At 39.2% G+C, this 17294-nt stretch overlaps 4 protein-coding genes across 4 annotated transcripts; 2 read left to right on the plus strand and 2 right to left on the minus strand.

The window, feature by feature from the left end:
* Positions 1 to 1129: 1129 nt before the first annotated feature.
* On the minus strand, positions 1130 to 2368 carry LOC128318418 (weak toxin DE-1-like). The gene is made up of 4 exons (XM_053234434.1): positions 2272 to 2368; positions 2071 to 2123; positions 1661 to 1768; positions 1130 to 1439 (listed from the first exon to the last, which is right to left on the minus strand). The coding sequence occupies exons 2-4, from the start codon at positions 2117 to 2119 to the stop codon at positions 1324 to 1326; spliced, it is 273 nt and encodes a 90-aa protein (XP_053090409.1). The 5' UTR covers positions 2120 to 2123; positions 2272 to 2368; the 3' UTR covers positions 1130 to 1323.
* Positions 2369 to 4921: 2553 nt separating this feature from the next.
* LOC117597430 (weak toxin DE-1-like) lies at positions 4922 to 6164 on the plus strand. The gene is made up of 4 exons (XM_053234400.1): positions 4922 to 5018; positions 5167 to 5219; positions 5522 to 5629; positions 5851 to 6164. Exons 2-4 carry the CDS (start codon positions 5171 to 5173, stop codon positions 5964 to 5966), a joined length of 273 nt encoding a protein of 90 aa, XP_053090375.1. The 5' UTR covers positions 4922 to 5018; positions 5167 to 5170; the 3' UTR covers positions 5967 to 6164.
* A 2284-nt stretch (positions 6165 to 8448) lies between these two features.
* On the plus strand, positions 8449 to 11956 carry LOC117597398 (nucleoporin NUP35-like). Its single transcript, XM_053234241.1, has 8 exons — positions 8449 to 8632; positions 8762 to 8868; positions 8903 to 8957; positions 9074 to 9209; positions 9302 to 9371; positions 9490 to 9618; positions 9728 to 9874; positions 11486 to 11956. The coding sequence occupies exons 1-8, from the start codon at positions 8467 to 8469 to the stop codon at positions 11561 to 11563; spliced, it is 888 nt and encodes a 295-aa protein (XP_053090216.1). The 5' UTR covers positions 8449 to 8466; the 3' UTR covers positions 11564 to 11956.
* Positions 11957 to 13994: 2038 nt separating this feature from the next.
* Positions 13995 to 15244, minus strand: LOC128318402 (weak toxin DE-1-like). Its single transcript, XM_053234240.1, has 4 exons — positions 15147 to 15244; positions 14946 to 14998; positions 14536 to 14643; positions 13995 to 14314 (listed from the first exon to the last, which is right to left on the minus strand). The coding sequence occupies exons 2-4, from the start codon at positions 14992 to 14994 to the stop codon at positions 14199 to 14201; spliced, it is 273 nt and encodes a 90-aa protein (XP_053090215.1). The 5' UTR covers positions 14995 to 14998; positions 15147 to 15244; the 3' UTR covers positions 13995 to 14198.
* Positions 15245 to 17294: the final 2050 nt, after the last annotated feature.

A 17294-nucleotide genomic window follows, 5' to 3' on the forward strand; every position in this document is an offset into this window, starting at 1 on the left:
CCTAGGCTTGTTTTTCTTCTGTGTAAAATGTACATTTTCTTAACCATTACAGTACAAGAACATACCTAATAATCTGTTTCTCCCTCGATAACTTTAGTTTGATACAAGAACCTTGAACTTTAATTCTAATGATGTCACACTCAAGTTCCTTTTAAGAAACTTAGCACTGCTTGACTTTATGGTACACAGTTATAGAAGGAAATGATTTATAATCGCACTATCCGTTACACCCAGATGAGGATGGATCCCTTTTGAGTCTGGTTCCTCTCAAGGTTTCTTCCTCATGTCGTCTCAGGGAGTTTTTCCTCACAACCGTCTCCTCTGGCTTAGGAATAAATTCATAAATTTAAATTTTATATCCTGAATTTATATATTTCTGTAAAGCTGCTTTGTGACAATGTCCATTGTTAAAAGCACTATACAAATAAATTGAATTGAATAGATAAGAGAGAAAAAAAATCCCTCAGTGAGGCAGTGCACTTGGATCAAGGTGTCTGATATCAGAATTAGTGCAGCATATGAATAAAGACCAAACGTACTGCATTCCAGACAGATCAGTTTTGGATAATTTATTTCTTTTGTGTGATGTGCTGGATATCTGTAAAACATCGGATAGAACTGTTGGTTTAATTGTTATATGCTGGAGCATTATGCGTGACGTGTATTTCTTTTCTGTAAAGCTGCTTTGTGACAATGTCCATTGTTAAAAGCGCTATACAAATACAATTGAATTGAATGATCCATGTGGGAGGTAGGTTAAGCCGGCCAACCTCAGGTTCAAGAGGAATCAGGCAAGGCTGTACGTTGTTCATTTTTCTACTCAAACGTAGTGTAATTACTGTTCATACTGCATTATACTCAATAGCTACTGCACATATTCACTGCCCATAGCCTTGTTATTTATTTATTTACTGTATATATATTTACATATTCAACCTGCACTTTGTTAATTTGCACAATGCTACTGTTTGCTCTTCTGGTAGATGCTAAACTGCATTTCGTTGCTGACTACCTGTAATGTGCAATGTTCTTTTTAATTATTGTGTGATGCGCTTGGTCCTCAAGTGTTTCAGGCATGAATGCTGTATAAGCATATGAACATACTCGTAAAATCTTAATACTCATAATTGCACAGAGTTGTTGTTGTTTGTTTGCTGAAATGATTTTATTTCTACTGCACAACACTTACAGAGTTATACAGTGCACATTTTGACTAATCCCATGTAGATATTGTTGCTGAATACAAGATTGATAGGAAAACCGCATTACTGTAAATCATGAGCAAATGATCTTTCCTAAAATATTTTCAAGAAATGACCATTTTCATGGAACTACATTATTGCAAAGATCCGTCCCACAGCACTTGGCTGGAAATTTAGAAGATTTCTGGTAATCGGAACACTGAGCCTGAGTCAAGCATCTCTTTCCAACAAATGAACCTGAGGAGGTAAAGAGAACACACCTTTAGTAGTTATTACATTTCCCAGTACACCAGTTCAAAAAATGAAGTAATTAAAACATTTGAAAAGCTGGAAGACTTTTATTTGTAAATACGTTGACACACTTATTACAAGTACAGAGGATCTGATGGTATGTTGAAAGTTGACAGGTCTGGCAAAATAAGAAACAATAAAATCTTTCAGTAAAACGTTAGACATACCATGTCCGGTAACCAGCCTTGTGGCGATACAGGTGTCTTGACCACTCTTGCAGGTTTCAATAGTACATGGTACCCCTGGTAAACACCTGTGACATTGAAGCGCAGAACCTGTGGAGTCCAGACACAATACATGTTTTAGACATATAATTGTATTTCTGACAAATTTGTTGGATTTTTTTCCCTGAGTTTTGAGCTAACCTTTTTTCTAACCCCAAGATCCCATATTAGAAATCTGTTTAATGAATTGTATTGTATGTGAATATGAATAATGTTTGCAAAACTCACTTGAATTCAGGTTTTCAGATACACTGTGACTAGATTTGCAACATGTTTTATAAAAATAAGAACCAGTTTCAGAATCAAGACAATTGGCCTTCACTTTAAACGGAGTTGAAGCTCAGGTCACTCACCACTGGTCAGCAGAAGGGCAAGAGCCAGAGTCACAAGCAGCATCTTCATAATTCTGAAATTTAATTCAGCAGCTCCATCAGTTGGAAAACTGTGAAAGATTTCCTGGTGCTGCTCATACCTAGCCTTATACTGTTTTATTTAAGTAAGAACTAAAACACATTCTGTCCTATCCATTGCAAGTGTATGCCAAAAGAACTTACCTTGAGTGTTACACACTACAGTGTGAAATTAATCTCTGAGCTTGAACGGTGCACCTGCTCTAAATCCCACTGGTTCATCATTCCCCGTTAAATAAGCCTCTTGTAGAAGTTCCCACCCTCCTGGTCACATGTTTCTCTAGTCACATGAATTGTAAAATAAAATAAATTTTACTTGTAAATATTTTTCAGAAGGGTTTGCACTCTGAAGATTAGCCTGAGGCTGTGTAGATAGAATAGTGCTAATCATGACCGTACCTTCATTATCGGCACACCTATTAGACAATCATTTCTTTTTTTCAGGGCCAGTGCAACTTTTTTCAATACATCAGTGCATTTTTTCCAATTCCCTATCTTAAAAGAGCTTCACTGGTTACCAATATCTTCCAGGATATATTTTAAAATTCTTTTATTTGTTTTTAAAACAATAAAAGACTTAGCACCTCTGGTATAGTGTATTACACAATCCACAACATGCATCATTGTACAGAAGTGGTGCAAAACATGCCGTGCCCTTTGTTACTCCTGAACAGCAAGCAGCATTATAAATCATTTCTCTTCTATAACTGTATTCTATAGTCAAGTCCAGCAGTGATAAGTGTGTTGAAAAGATTTTTGGATTTCATTTTTGGATTTCAATTTTGAATTTCATTAGAGTTGTAGCTTTAAGTCTATAATATCCAGATGAAATTATCCACTGTATGATGAATGAGACCTGAATATAATTTTTAGCAAATGCATTCATGATGCATTTATCAGAGTGCAAGCAGGGACTCCGGCAAGACTAGCTATGACAGCATAACTAAAAGGGAGAGCCAGAAGCTAACACAGACATGAGGGAGTCCTGGGACATAAAGCAGCAGCCACTCCACCGTCAACACACCTGAGTGAACATGTGAGAGTGGGGGGGCGACAGCATCCAAACATCCCAGTTCACACAACACTCTATGCCTGTGAAACCCTCCAGACCTGCTCCTGTACCTAAGAAAACTATGCACTAAAGGCTTGACTAAACAAATATGTTTTCAGCCGAGACTTAAACACTGAGACGGTGTCTGAGCCCTGAACACTATTTTATTTATATAGCACTTTTAAAAAGGGAAAATTAAAAAGCTTTTTAAAAAAAGCTGCTTTACAGAAAAACTTATGTTCTGGTCTCATCAGTCCATAAGACATTTTCCTACACATTTGCTATCTCCCATTTTGTATCTCCAACTTGACTAATGGCTTTCTTCACACCATGCTCCCATAAAGCCCAGCTTTGTGGAGTGTCCAGACTATGTCTTGTAGACAGCTTCTCCTATATGAGCTTCTCCTATTTCTTCAGCACCTACAAAGTTACCCTTGGCCATCTAGTTCAATTCAATTCAATTTTATTTGTATAGCGCTTTTAACAATGGACATTGTCACAAAGCAGCTTTACAGAAATATATAAATTTTAAATTTATTAATTTATTCCTAAAGAGCCAGCCAGAGGTGATGGTGGTGAGGAAAAACTCCCTGAGACGATATGAGGAAGAAACCTTGAGAGGAACCAGACTCAAAAGGGATCCATCCTCATCTGGGTGCAACGGATAGTGCGATTAGGAGTTAAATTATGTTCTGTGACTCTGCTTGTTATGTTGCTAAATAATGTTTCTCAGTAAGTCAGAAGAACCATTCGAGAAATTATTCATTTTTGGCAGTTTGTCATTTTGCACTTTCCGTTTTGTGAACTTTGCTTTTATTGAGTTTTGTGGGCTTAACCAAATACAAATCACCTGTGCCATGCAAGTGCCTGGTAATTTAATGGTGATTGCCATTCATCAACATACGCACATGAATGTGAAAAAATAAGCATTTCTGCTGGAAATTCTTAGTTCTATTTGGCTTATGCAAACATTTCCACACAACTTTATTAAAAGATTGATGAGGACCAATGACAGAGATCTGGACATAGACTGTTTTAAATAATGGAAACTTTAAGCTTTAAGTGAAACAATCTATTGCAATTTTTATGATATCCATGTGGTAAATATCCACAGCAATCTAATGGCAATCCTCAGCAGCAGCGAGTAATACTCAGGTGAAGGAAGTTCCAAGCAGAGTAGATCATTAGGATCTGATCATGGATCAGAAGTGCTAAACTTTTCATAGTTTTACAAAGAAAAATTGAAAATATATCCTGGACTTGACTATAGAATACAGTTATAGAAGAGAAATGATTTATAATGCTGCTTGCTGTTCAGGAGTAACAAAGGGCACGGCATGTTTTGCACCACTTCTGTACAATGATGCATGTTGTGGATTGTGTAATACACTATACCAGAGGTGCTAAGTCTTTTATTGTTTTAAAAACAAATAAAAGAATTTTAAAATATATCCTGGAAGATATTGGTAACCAGTGAAGCTCTTTTAAGATAGGGAATTGGAAAAAATGCACTGATGTATTGAAAAAAGTTGCACTGGCCCTGAAAAAAAGAAATGATTGTCTAATAGGTGTGCCGATAATGAAGGTACGGTCATGATTAGCGCTATTCTATCTACACAGCCTCAGGCTAATCTTCAGAGTGCAAACCCTTCTGAAAAATATTTACAAGTAAAATTTATTTTATTTTACAATTCATGTGACTAGAGAAACATGTGACCAGGAGGGTGGGAACTTCTACAAGAGGCTTATTTAACGGGGAATGATGAACCAGTGGGATTTAGAGCAGGTGCACCGTTCAAGCTCAGAGATTAATTTCACACTGTAGTGTGTAACACTCAAGGTAAGTTCTTTTGGCATACACTTGCAATGGATAGGACAGAATGTGTTTTAGTTCTTACTTAAATAAAACAGTATAAGGCTAGGTATGAGCAGCACCAGGAAATCTTTCACAGTTTTCCAACTGATGGAGCTGCTGAATTAAATTTCAGAATTATGAAGATGCTGCTTGTGACTCTGGCTCTTGCCCTTCTGCTGACCAGTGGTGAGTGACCTGAGCTTCAACTCCGTTTAAAGTGAAGGCCAATTGTCTTGATTCTGAAACTGGTTCTTATTTTTATAAAACATGTTGCAAATCTAGTCACAGTGTATCTGAAAACCTGAATTCAAGTGAGTTTTGCAAACATTATTCATATTCACATACAATACAATTCATTAAACAGATTTCTAATATGGGATCTTGGGGTTAGAAAAAAGGTTAGCTCAAAACTCAGGGAAAAAAATCCAACAAATTTGTCAGAAATACAATTATATGTCTAAAACATGTATTGTGTCTGGACTCCACAGGTTCTGCGCTTCAATGTCACAGGTGTTTACCAGGGGTACCATGTACTATTGAAACCTGCAAGAGTGGTCAAGACACCTGTATCGCCACAAGGCTGGTTACCGGACATGGTATGTCTAACGTTTTACTGAAAGATTTTATTGTTTCTTATTTTGCCAGACCTGTCAACTTTCAACATACCATCAGATCCTCTGTACTTGTAATAAGTGTGTCAACGTATTTACAAATAAAAGTCTTCCAGCTTTTCAAATGTTTTAATTACTTCATTTTTTGAACTGGTGTACTGGGAAATGTAATAACTACTAAAGGTGTGTTCTCTTTACCTCCTCAGGTTCATTTGTTGGAAAGAGATGCTTGACTCAGGCTCAGTGTTCCGATTACCAGAAATCTTCTAAATTTCCAGCCAAGTGCTGTGGGACGGATCTTTGCAATAATGTAGTTCCATGAAAATGGTCATTTCTTGAAAATATTTTAGGAAAGATCATTTGCTCATGATTTACAGTAATGCAGTTTTCCTATCAATCTTGTATTCAGCAACAATATCTACATGGGATTAGTCAAAATGTGCACTGTATAACTCTGTAAGTGTTGTGCAGTAGAAATAAAATCATTTCAGCAAACAAACAACAACAACTCTGTGCAATTATGAGTATTAAGATTTTACGAGTATGTTCATATGTTTATACAGCATTCCTGCCTGAAACACTTGAGGACCAAGCGCATCACACAATAATTAAAAAGAACATTGCACATTACAGGTAGTCAGCAACGAAATGCAGTTTAGCATCTACCAGAAGAGCAAACAGTAGCATTGTGCAAATTAACAAAGTGCAGGTTGAATATGTAAATATATATACAGTAAATAAATAAATAACAAGGCTATGGGCAGTGAATATGTGCAGTAGCTATTGAGTATAATGCAGTATGAACAGTAATTACACTACGTTTGAGTAGAAAAATGAACAACGTACAGCCTTGCCTGATTCCTCTTGAACCTGAGGTTGGCCGGCTTAACCTACCTCCCACATGGATCATTCAATTCAATTGTATTTGTATAGCGCTTTTAACAATGGACATTGTCACAAAGCAGCTTTACAGAAAAGAAATACACGTCACGCATAATGCTCCAGCATATAACAATTAAACCAACAGTTCTATCCGATGTTTTACAGATATCCAGCACATCACACAAAAGAAATAAATTATCCAAAACTGATCTGTCTGGAATGCAGTACGTTTGGTCTTTATGCACTACTAGATGGGGATAGTGCTTTACCTGGTTAGATGGGCATTTAGATATTAATTTGTAGTCTGCTGTCAAACGTGCTACTGGTCTCCATTTTTTTAAGAGAGACAGGTCCCCCTTTTTGGGCAGTAAAGACAGCACTGCACATTGACATGAGACTGGTAAAATTTCCTCTGTACTGCATTCATATAACATCTCATAAAAATCAACCACAATGCGGTTATTAGTTAGAAATTAGTGAATGATTGGAAAAACCTACTGGAAAAAGAAAACAGTGAGTTATTCTGCTACTGAAATGTTATGAGACATAAATCCGATCTAGCTGTGCTGCACTAATTCTGATATCAGACACCTTGATCCAAGTGCACTGCCTCACTGAGGGATTTTTTCTTTCTCTTATCTATTCAATTCAATTTATTTGTATAGTGCTTTTAACAATGGACATTGTCACAAAGCAGCTTTACAGAAAATTTAGGATATAAAATGTAAATTTATGAATTTATCCCTAAGCCAGAGGCTGACTCATGCAGACTCGGGGTCTCTCTATGGGATTACTGACTGACTCGTGCAGACTCGGGGTGTCTCTATGGGATTACTGACTGACTCGTGCAGACTCGGGGTCTCTCTATGGGATTACTGACTGACTCGTGCAGACTCGGGGTGTCTCTATGGGATTACTGACGGACTCATGAAGACTCGGGGTGTCTCTATGGGATTACTGACTGACTCGTGCAGACTCGGGGTCTCTCTATGGGATTACTGACTGACTCGTGCAGACTTGGGGTGTCTCTATGGGATTACTGACTGACTCGCGCAGACTCGGGGTGTCTCTATGGGATTACTGACGGACTCGTGCAGACTCGCGGTTTCTCTGAGATTACTGACGGACTCATGAAGACTCGGGGTCTCTCTATGGGATTACTGACTGACTCGTGCAGACTCGGGGTTTCTCTATGGGATTACTGACGGACTCATGAAGACTCGGGGTGTCTCTATGGGATTACTGACTGACTCGTGCAGACTCGGGGTCTCTCTATGGGATTACTGACTGACTCGTGCAGACTCGGGGTGTCTCTATGGGATTACTGACTGACTCGCGCAGACTCGGGGTGTCTCTATGGGATTACTGACGGACTCGTGCAGACTCGCGGTTTCTCTGAGATTACTGACGGACTCATGAAGACTCGGGGTCTCTCTATGGGATTACTGACTGACTCGTGCAGACTCGGGGTTTCTCTACGAGATTGCTGACTGACTCGTGAAGACTCAGGGTTTGTCTATGGGATTACTGACGGACTTGTGCAGACTCGCGGTTTCTCTATGAGATTACTGACGGACTCGTGCAGACTCGGGGTTTCTCTATGGGATTACTGACTGACTCGTGCAGACTCGGGGTTTCTCTATGGGATTACTGACTGACTCGTGCAGACTCGGGGTCTCTCTATGGGATTACTGACTGACTCGTGCAGACTCGGGGTCTCTCTATGGGATTACTGACTGACTCGTGCAGACTCGGGGTTTCTCTATGGGATTACTGACTGACTCGTGCAGACTCGGGGTCTCTCTATGGGATTACTGACTGACTCGTGCAGACTCGGGGTCTCTCTATGGGATTACTGACTAACTCATGCAGACTAAACCTGTAGATCGGCTCTGTAGAAATAAATCTAATCTAAACCTCTTTGACCTTCTGTTTCAGGTATGGAGCCAATGTCTCTTGGTTCTCCATCGTCCCCAAAGCCTGTGGGTGGAGCTCAGTTCCTCCCCGGGTTCCTGATGGGTGACCTGCCTGCTCCTGCTACACCACAGCCCAGACCCCTGAGCCTGAGTGTGGGCGGAGCCGAGACCAGAGCCCTGCCCCTCACAGGTCTCTTACACACACACACATAATAATAATAAAAGTAGTAACAAAACATGTTATAATATGCTTTATTATTATTATTATTATTATTATTATTATTATTGTTATTATTATTATGGTTGTTTTGTAATGTAGGTGTATCAGGAGGTTCTCCTCCTCAGCCGGTGGTTCCTACTCCTAAAGATAAAAGCGGTGCTCCTCCTGTGAGGAGTATCTATGATGACCTGTCCAGTCCTGTGGTCGTGTGCGTGTGCGTGTGTGTGTGTGTGTGCGTAGGCGTTATCCATGATGCATACTCCTCTGTCCGGTGTGGCTGCAACTCCAGGATCTGGTGAGAATCGTCCAAATAATCCTCCTGCTCTAGCTAATAGGGTTAGAAGTTGTTGTCAGAATTCAAAGATACACTTATTTATGATTACTGTGTGTGCGTGTGTGTGTGTGTAGTAGGCAGTGTGTTTAGCCCCGCCTCTTTAGGACAGGTGAAGAATGCCCTGTCACCTGCTCAGGTAGATCCTTTCTTCACTCAGGGAGACGCCCTGTCCTCTGAGGACCAGCTCGATGAGACCTGGGTCACTGTCTTTGGGTAAGTATGTGAAGCCCTGCCTTTACACAGGTGACATATGCGATCATGGGCGTGGTTATGCAAATGAAGAACATGCATGTACCTTCCTGCAGGTTTCCCCCAGCCTCCGCATCCTACATCCTGCTGCAGTTTGCTCAGTACGGGAACATCCTCAAACACGTGGTGAGTAACAAGGGTATAGATCAGCTACGATATCACACTGTAATGCTCCTATCTCTCTAACTGTGTGTGTGTGTGTGTGTGTGTGTGTGTTTGTGTGTGTGTGTGTGTGTACGTACAGATGTCTAACTCAGGAAACTGGATGCACATTCAATATCAGTCCAAACTGCAGGCCAGGAAAGCGCTCAGTAAAGATGGCAAGATATTCGGAGAAGCAATCATAATTGGAGTGAAACCTTGTATCGATAAGGTACACACACACACACACACACACACACACACACACACACAAGCAACAGAAACATGTGTTTGTGAGTACTGATGTGTGTGTGTGTGTGTGTGTGTGTGTGTGTACACAGAGTGTGATGGAGTGCTCAGACAGGAGCAGTGCTGCAGTGTTCACTCCTCCGGTGAAGAACAGTAGCAATGTGGCTTCCATCTCCACACCACGATCATCCATGAGACCCCTCAGCACACCACTCACACACCCCAATGCCGACTATCAGGTACACACACACACACACACACACACAGATACACACGCTGTCCAATACCGTGCTCGTTTACTCAGTGTTCATGCGTGATATTAATGAAGAATGTTTGTGCGGAAGAATGATGGTATATTACGACTTTGTGTAGATTTACATATGTGACCCTTGATTCACTGGCTTCAAATCAGTGATCTGCGCAGAGGAAAATGCTTTTACACTAACACATACCAAGCTGACAGGTCATTCAGGTTCTACGTACACATGCAACACAGAGCCACAATTTTACCAACAAATGTCATTAAGAGGTTTATGTTATTAGTTATGACACTGTAAAGAAGTGATGAATCCAAACAGCCGGCTCGTTTTATTCCTTGGATCAATCCTGTGGCACATGTGGTCCCACATTTCTTCAGTTCCCTGCTATATTCTCCTCTGTACAGTCCCCTCCAAAAGTTGGCAAGGCCGGTTCTTCTGTTTTTGCTATACACTGAAGACATTTGGATTTGAGATTAAAAGACGAATGAGAGACGAAAGATCAGAATTTCATTTCCTGATATTTACATCTAGATGTGCTAACATGGCACCTGTGGTGGCTGACCACCCAATTTTTAGGTGAGAAAAAGTATTGGAACAGACTATCGTCAAGTAAATAACACTTAATATTTGGGTACATAGCCCTTGCTTGCAGTAAAGATGAGTGAGTCTGTTCCAGAAGCAGCCATGCAAGCCCAAGCCATGACACTACCTCCACCATGCTTCACCCATGAGCTTGTATGTTTTGGATCATGAGCAGATCCTTTCTTTCTCCACACTTTGGCCTTTCCATCACTTTGGTAAAGGTTCATCTTGGTTCCAGATCTTTTGTGGCTCATCTCTGTATTTCTCTGTGCTGTCGTTTCCTTGGCCGACCTGTTCCATGTCGGGTTGTTAGTACACCAGTGGTTTCTTTCTTTTTCAGGACATTCCAAATTCTTGTATTGGCTATGCCCAATGCTTGTGCAATTACTCTGCAATGAATTTTCCCTCTTTTCTCAGCTTCAGATTGGCTTGCGTTTCTCCCATAGACAGCTCTCTGGTCTTCATGTTGGTTTGTCCTTTTTAACAACAAACTCAGTCTTTACAGGTGAAACCCAGGGATCAAACCAAGAGCAGACATTCAGAGCTATTAATTGTTTAAACAGTCAATCTAACAGGGCAACAAGAAAGACCTGTCAGTCACATGTTCCAGAATTTTTATCACTTGAAAAATGTGTGGGTTCAAACAAAATGTGCCATGTTCTATGTTGTTTAACACGTCTAGATGTAAATATCAGGAAATGAAGGCTGAAGATCTGATCTATCGTGTCATTGATCTTTTGAACTCAATCACAATTGTCTCCAGTGTATAGCAAAGAAAAATGGCTTTGCAGTTCCAATACTTTCGGAGGGGATTGTGTATGCTACTGTTTCTCATCAGAAATAAAAAATGCTGGACAGGCCACGCCCACAAGGTTTTGCTATTAGCTCCTAAAACAGCTTCTTATTTTCAGTCACTTTACTGTGTAAGTTGTATATTATTGTTGTAGATGTACTTTTAGTTACCATGTGTGTGCGTGTGTGTGTGCGTGTGTGTGTGTGTGTGTGTAGGTGGTGTCGGACAAAGGGACCCCGCGGAAAGACGACAGCTTTGTGTCCAAAGCGATGGAGTACATGTTTGGTTGGTGATGAAGGTGTGAGACAGGTGATGTCACCGGGTGAGAGTGAGATGGAGGTGTGAGACAGGTCACACAGAGCACTTTAGTGTACGCTGGATCCTGATAAATGGACACACACACACACACACACACACACACACACACACACACACACACAAAAGCTCTCAGCAGGGTGTGATGATGTATGACTGTCATAGCCTTAATCCTGCTGCTCAGAGATCAGAGATATCTCTAATCACAGTTATAATGACATCATCACAGATCCTTTTAATCATCTGTAACAGATAATGTTTTTTAACCGCATGTGCATTCAGAACTTTATCATTACATCCACACTGTTTGTATTTTGTATTCTCTCTCTCTTCTGTAATGATGTTGTGTAAATAAATCTCTCTTTGTCTAACCAGTTTGTGAGAAAATTCAGTGAAAGGAAGTAAAGAGACTGACTGTCACGTGTAGCAGTTATTATACTGTGAGTGAACTTATCACTTCCTTACTCTTCACTGTATGTGATCAGGTACCGTCCACATGGGCTGAGCGATATGATGATATAATACCAATATTGGTATTATAGTCACAGTAAGTTTTTATGAGTGGATGGGATATTTCAGTACATTTTTAGTGTTTATTTTTAGAGTAAATTTTATTACAAGCTGACTGGAAGCAGCTGATTTAATTTAACAGACGCTTAATCTTTTTATCTAGGGTTAATTAAAAAAACTTTATAATATTTAAAAATAAAACACATTTATTGTTGTAGAGATTATATATGCCAATGAACAGGTTTTTAAAATGAAACACTATTGTATTGCTGGCATTGTATTGTATCTCGTCATACATGTCATATATCATAGAAATGTCTTTGAGAATCATGGTGATATCTTTGTCCCAGCCCTACCTTCTACCCCAACAGTGTGTGGAATCAATTTGTGAACCTTTTTCTAGAATACCTTCTTACTCCTGTTCCTTCTTTTCTAATCTACACTAACACTGGACCTGAAGGTGTGTTTAAATATTTTTGTGGCTAAACTGAACAAAAAATTCCTGCCAGTTTTGCTGATTTTGTTCACACTCGTGTGTAACGCCAATCAGCCGTAAATTACCACGCACATTAATGGCCCAGCTGATTTACATTTAGCCACACCCACAAAACACCGTAAAAGGCAAAGCTCACAGAGAGCCTAGAATGACAAAATGGTGACTAAACTTTGAAAGAGCACCTCCTAAGCATGGTGTGTGCTAAATCTTCCAGTAATGCAGCTCAGCCATTGCAGTGCATCGGCCGTATATTTGACAAATAAAGCCTTTCTTATTTGTTACACCGATGAAACTCTAGACTCTGAGCAACAATCTCGCGTATTACTCAGGAGTTTGGTGAGGATGCGTTGAGTGTGTCTATGTGTTCCATTTATTTCTCAGATGGAGCAAAGTAGAGAACAGAAGCAAAGCTTCCATTTGTCTCAGTGGAAATCAGAGATGGACACTCGAGTTTAAGGTGCATAAAAATAGACTTCAGACTTGACTTGGACTCGTCAATAGTAGCTTGTGAACAATAAGCCTTTCCATGATTACCCAGACACGGTGTGTGAAAGTTACAGAAAAATAATTTTTCTTTGCTTTATTTCATATATTTATTTTTAGCTACGGCCTCCCCCACCCTCCCCCCAAGCAGAACACACAAAACATCAAACCTTGAGGTGGATGGGCTACAACAGCAGAAGACCACATCGGGTACCACTTCTGTTCCACTTCTGTCAGCCAAGAACAGGGGTGTGAGGTTATCTTGGGCACAGACTCTCTAACACAGGACAAGTGAAGACTAGAAAAAATTGCCTAGTCTTTTTCCAGTCTTCAACTGTCCAGAGTGAGCCTGTGCCCATGATAGCCTCAGACTCGTGGTCTTGGCTGACAGAAGTGGAATGTGATGTGGTCTTCTGAGTTTCATTGTTTTATTGTTCTTTGTTATTTTTTTTTTTTTTTTTTTTTTTTTTTTGAGACAAAAAGATATCAAGACCAAATAGAGATTAATGTTCCTTTATGTGTGTAACAATGTGTAGTATCAAAACAAAGGATTTCTTAATATCTGAAGTGGGATTTTTTTAAAAGTGTTATAAAAATATTTCTAAAAATATAGTTCCAACGTGAACTGTTGATCTATTGTTTTTTCCCCTTTACCGTGAACAATACTGTTCTTTATCGTTGCTATAAAGTTACAGTTCCCGTGTACTCATGTAGATTCTGTTCAATTAGGACTTGACTTAAAGACTCGAGACTTGACATGGATTTTATTACTTATGAACGTCTCTGGTGTAAATACATGTTGTGCAGTACACATTGCTAATAAACATGGTGTAATGCACTTGGTCCAGACCTCAGAACCTTGCAAGTGTTTCAGGCAGGAATGCTGTATAAACATATGAACATACTCGTAAAATCTTAATACTCATAATTGCACAGAGTTGTTGTTGTTTGTTTGCTGAAATGATTTTATTTCTACTGCACAACACTTACAGAGTTATACAGTGCACATTTTGACTAATCCCATGTAGATATTGTTGCTGAATACAAGATTGATAGGAAAACTGCATTACTGTAAATCATGAGCAAATGATCTTTCCTAAAATATTTTCAAGAAATGACCATTTTCATGGAACTACATTATTGCAAAGATCCGTCCCACAGCACTTGGCTGGAAATTTAGAAGATTTCTGGTAATCGGAACACTGAGCCTGAGTCAAGCATCTCTTTCCAACAAATGAACCTGAGGAGGTAAAGAGAACACACCTTTAGTAGTTATTACATTTCCCAGTACACCAGTTCAAAAAATGAAGTAATTAAAACATTTGAAAAGCTGGAAGACTTTTATTTGTAAATACGTTGACACACTTATTACAAGTACAGAGGATCTGATGGTATGTTGAAAGTTGACAGGTCTGGCAAAATAAGAAACAATAAAATCTTTCAGTAAAACGTTAGACATACCATGTCCGGTAACCAGCCTTGTGGCGATACAGGTGTCTTGACCACTCTTGCAGGTTTCAATAGTACATGGTACCCCTGGTAAACACCTGTGACATTGAAGCGCAGAACCTGTGGAGTCCAGACACAATACATGTTTTAGACATATAATTGTATTTCTGACAAATTTGTTGGATTTTTTTCCCTGAGTTTTGAGCTAACCTTTTTTCTAACCCCAAGATCCCATATTAGAAATCTGTTTAATGAATTGTATTGTATGTGAATATGAATAATGTTTGCAAAACTCACTTGAATTCAGGTTTTCAGATACACTGTGACTAGATTTGCAACATGTTTTATAAAAATAAGAACCAGTTTCAGAATCAAGACAATTGGCCTTCACTTTAAACGGAGTTGAAGCTCAGGTCACTCACCACTGGTCAGCAGAAGGGCAAGAGCCAGAGTCACAAGCAGCATCTTCATAATTCTGAAATTTAATTCAGCAGCTCCATCAGTTGGAAAACTGTGAAAGATTTCCTGGTGCTGCTCATACCTAGCCTTATACTGTTTTATTTAAGTAAGAACTAAAACACATTCTGTCCTATCCATTGCAAGTGTATGCCAAAAGAACTTACCTTGAGTGTTACACACTACAGTGTGAAATTAATCTCTGAGCTTGAACGGTGCACCTGCTCTAAATCCCACTGGTTCATCATTCCCCATTAAATAAGCCTCTTGTAGAAGTTCTCACCCTCCTGGTCACATGTTTCTCTAGTCACATGAATTGTAAAATAAAATAAATTTTACTTGTAAATATTTTTCAGAAGGGTTTGCACTCTGAAGATTAGCCTGAGGCTGTGTAGATAGAATAGCGCTAATCATGACCGTACCTTCATTATCGGCACACCTATTAGACAATCATTTCTTTTTTTCAGGGCCAGTGCAACTTTTTTCAATACATCAGTGCATTTTTTCCAATTCCCTATCTTAAAAGAGCTTCACTGGTTACCAATATCTTCCAGGATATATTTTAAAATTCTTTTATTTGTTTTTAAAACAATAAAAGACTTAGCACCTCTGGTATAGTGTATTACACAATCCACAACATGCATCATTGTACAGAAGTGGTGCAAAACATGCCGTGCCCTTTGTTACTCCTGAACAGCAAGCAGCATTATAAATCATTTCTCTTCTATAACTGTATTCTATAGTCAAGTCCAGCAGTGATAAGTGTGTTGAAAAGATTTTTGGATTTCATTTTTGGATTTCAATTTTGAATTTCATTAGAGTTGTAGCTTTAAGTCTATAATATCCAGATGAAATTATCCACTGTATGATGAATGAGACCTGAATATAATTTTTAGCAAATGCATTCATGATGCATTTATCAGAGTGCAAGCAGGGACTCCGGCAAGACTAGCTATGACAGCATAACTAAAAGGGAGAGCCAGAAGCTAACACAGACATGAGGGAGTCCTGGGACATAAAGCAGCAGCCACTCCACCGTCAACACACCTGAGTGAACGTGTGAGAGTGGGGGGGCGACAGCATCCAAACATCCCAGTTCACACAACACTCTATGCCTGTGAAACCCTCCAGACCTGCTCCTGTACCTAAGAAAACTATGCACTAAAGGCTTGACTAAACAAATATGTTTTCAGCCGAGACTTAAACACTGAGACGGTGTCTGAGCCCTGAACACTATTTTATTTATATAGCACTTTTAAAAAGGGAAAATTAAAAAGCTTTTTAAAAAAAGCTGCTTTACAGAAAAACTTATGTTCTGGTCTCATCAGTCCATAAGACATTTTCCTACACATTTGCTATCTCCCATTTTGTATCTCCAACTTGACTAATGGCTTTCTTCACACCATGCTCCCATAAAGCCCAGCTTTGTGGAGTGTCCAGACTATGTCTTGTAGACAGCTTCTCCTATATGAGCTTCTCCTATTTCTTCAGCACCTACAAAGTTACCCTTGACCATCTAGTTCAATTCAATTCAATTTTATTTGTATAGCGCTTTTAACAATGGACATTGTCACAAAGCAGCTTTACAGAAATATATAAATTTTAAATTTATTAATTTATTCCTAAAGAGCCAGCCAGAGGTGATGGTGGTGAGGAAAAACTCCCTGAGACGATATGAGGAAGAAACCTTGAGAGGAACCAGACTCAAAAGGGATCCATCCTCATCTGGGTGCAACGGATAGTGCGATTAGGAGTTAAATTATGTTCTGTGACTCTGCTTGTTATGTTGCTAAATAATGTTTCTCAGTAAGTCAGAAGAACCATTCGAGAAATTATTCATTTTTGGCAGTTTGTCATTTTGCACTTTCCGTTTTGTGAACTTTGCTTTTATTGAGTTTTGTGGGCTTAACCAAATACAAATCACCTGTGCCATGCAAGTGCCTGGTAATTTAATGGTGATTGCCATTCATCAGCATACGCACATGAATGTGAAAAAATAAGCATTTCTGCTGGAAATTCTTAGTTCTATTTGGCTTATGCAAACATTTCCACACAACTTTATTAAAAGATTGATGAGGACCAATGACAGAGATCTGGACATAGACTGTTTTAAATAATGGAAACTTTAAGCTTTAAGTGAAACAATCTATTGCAATTTTTATGATATCCATGTGGTAAATATCCACAGCAATCTAATGGCAATCCTCAGCAGCAGCGAGTAATACTCAGGTGAAGGAAGTTCCAAGCAGAGTAGATCATTAGGATCTGATCATGGATCAGAAGTGCTAAACTTTTCATAGTTTTACAAAGAAAAA

This window comes from Pangasianodon hypophthalmus, chromosome 5 (assembly GCF_027358585.1).
Source record: "Pangasianodon hypophthalmus isolate fPanHyp1 chromosome 5, fPanHyp1.pri, whole genome shotgun sequence".
NCBI classification, from domain to species: domain Eukaryota; kingdom Metazoa; phylum Chordata; class Actinopteri; order Siluriformes; family Pangasiidae; genus Pangasianodon; species Pangasianodon hypophthalmus.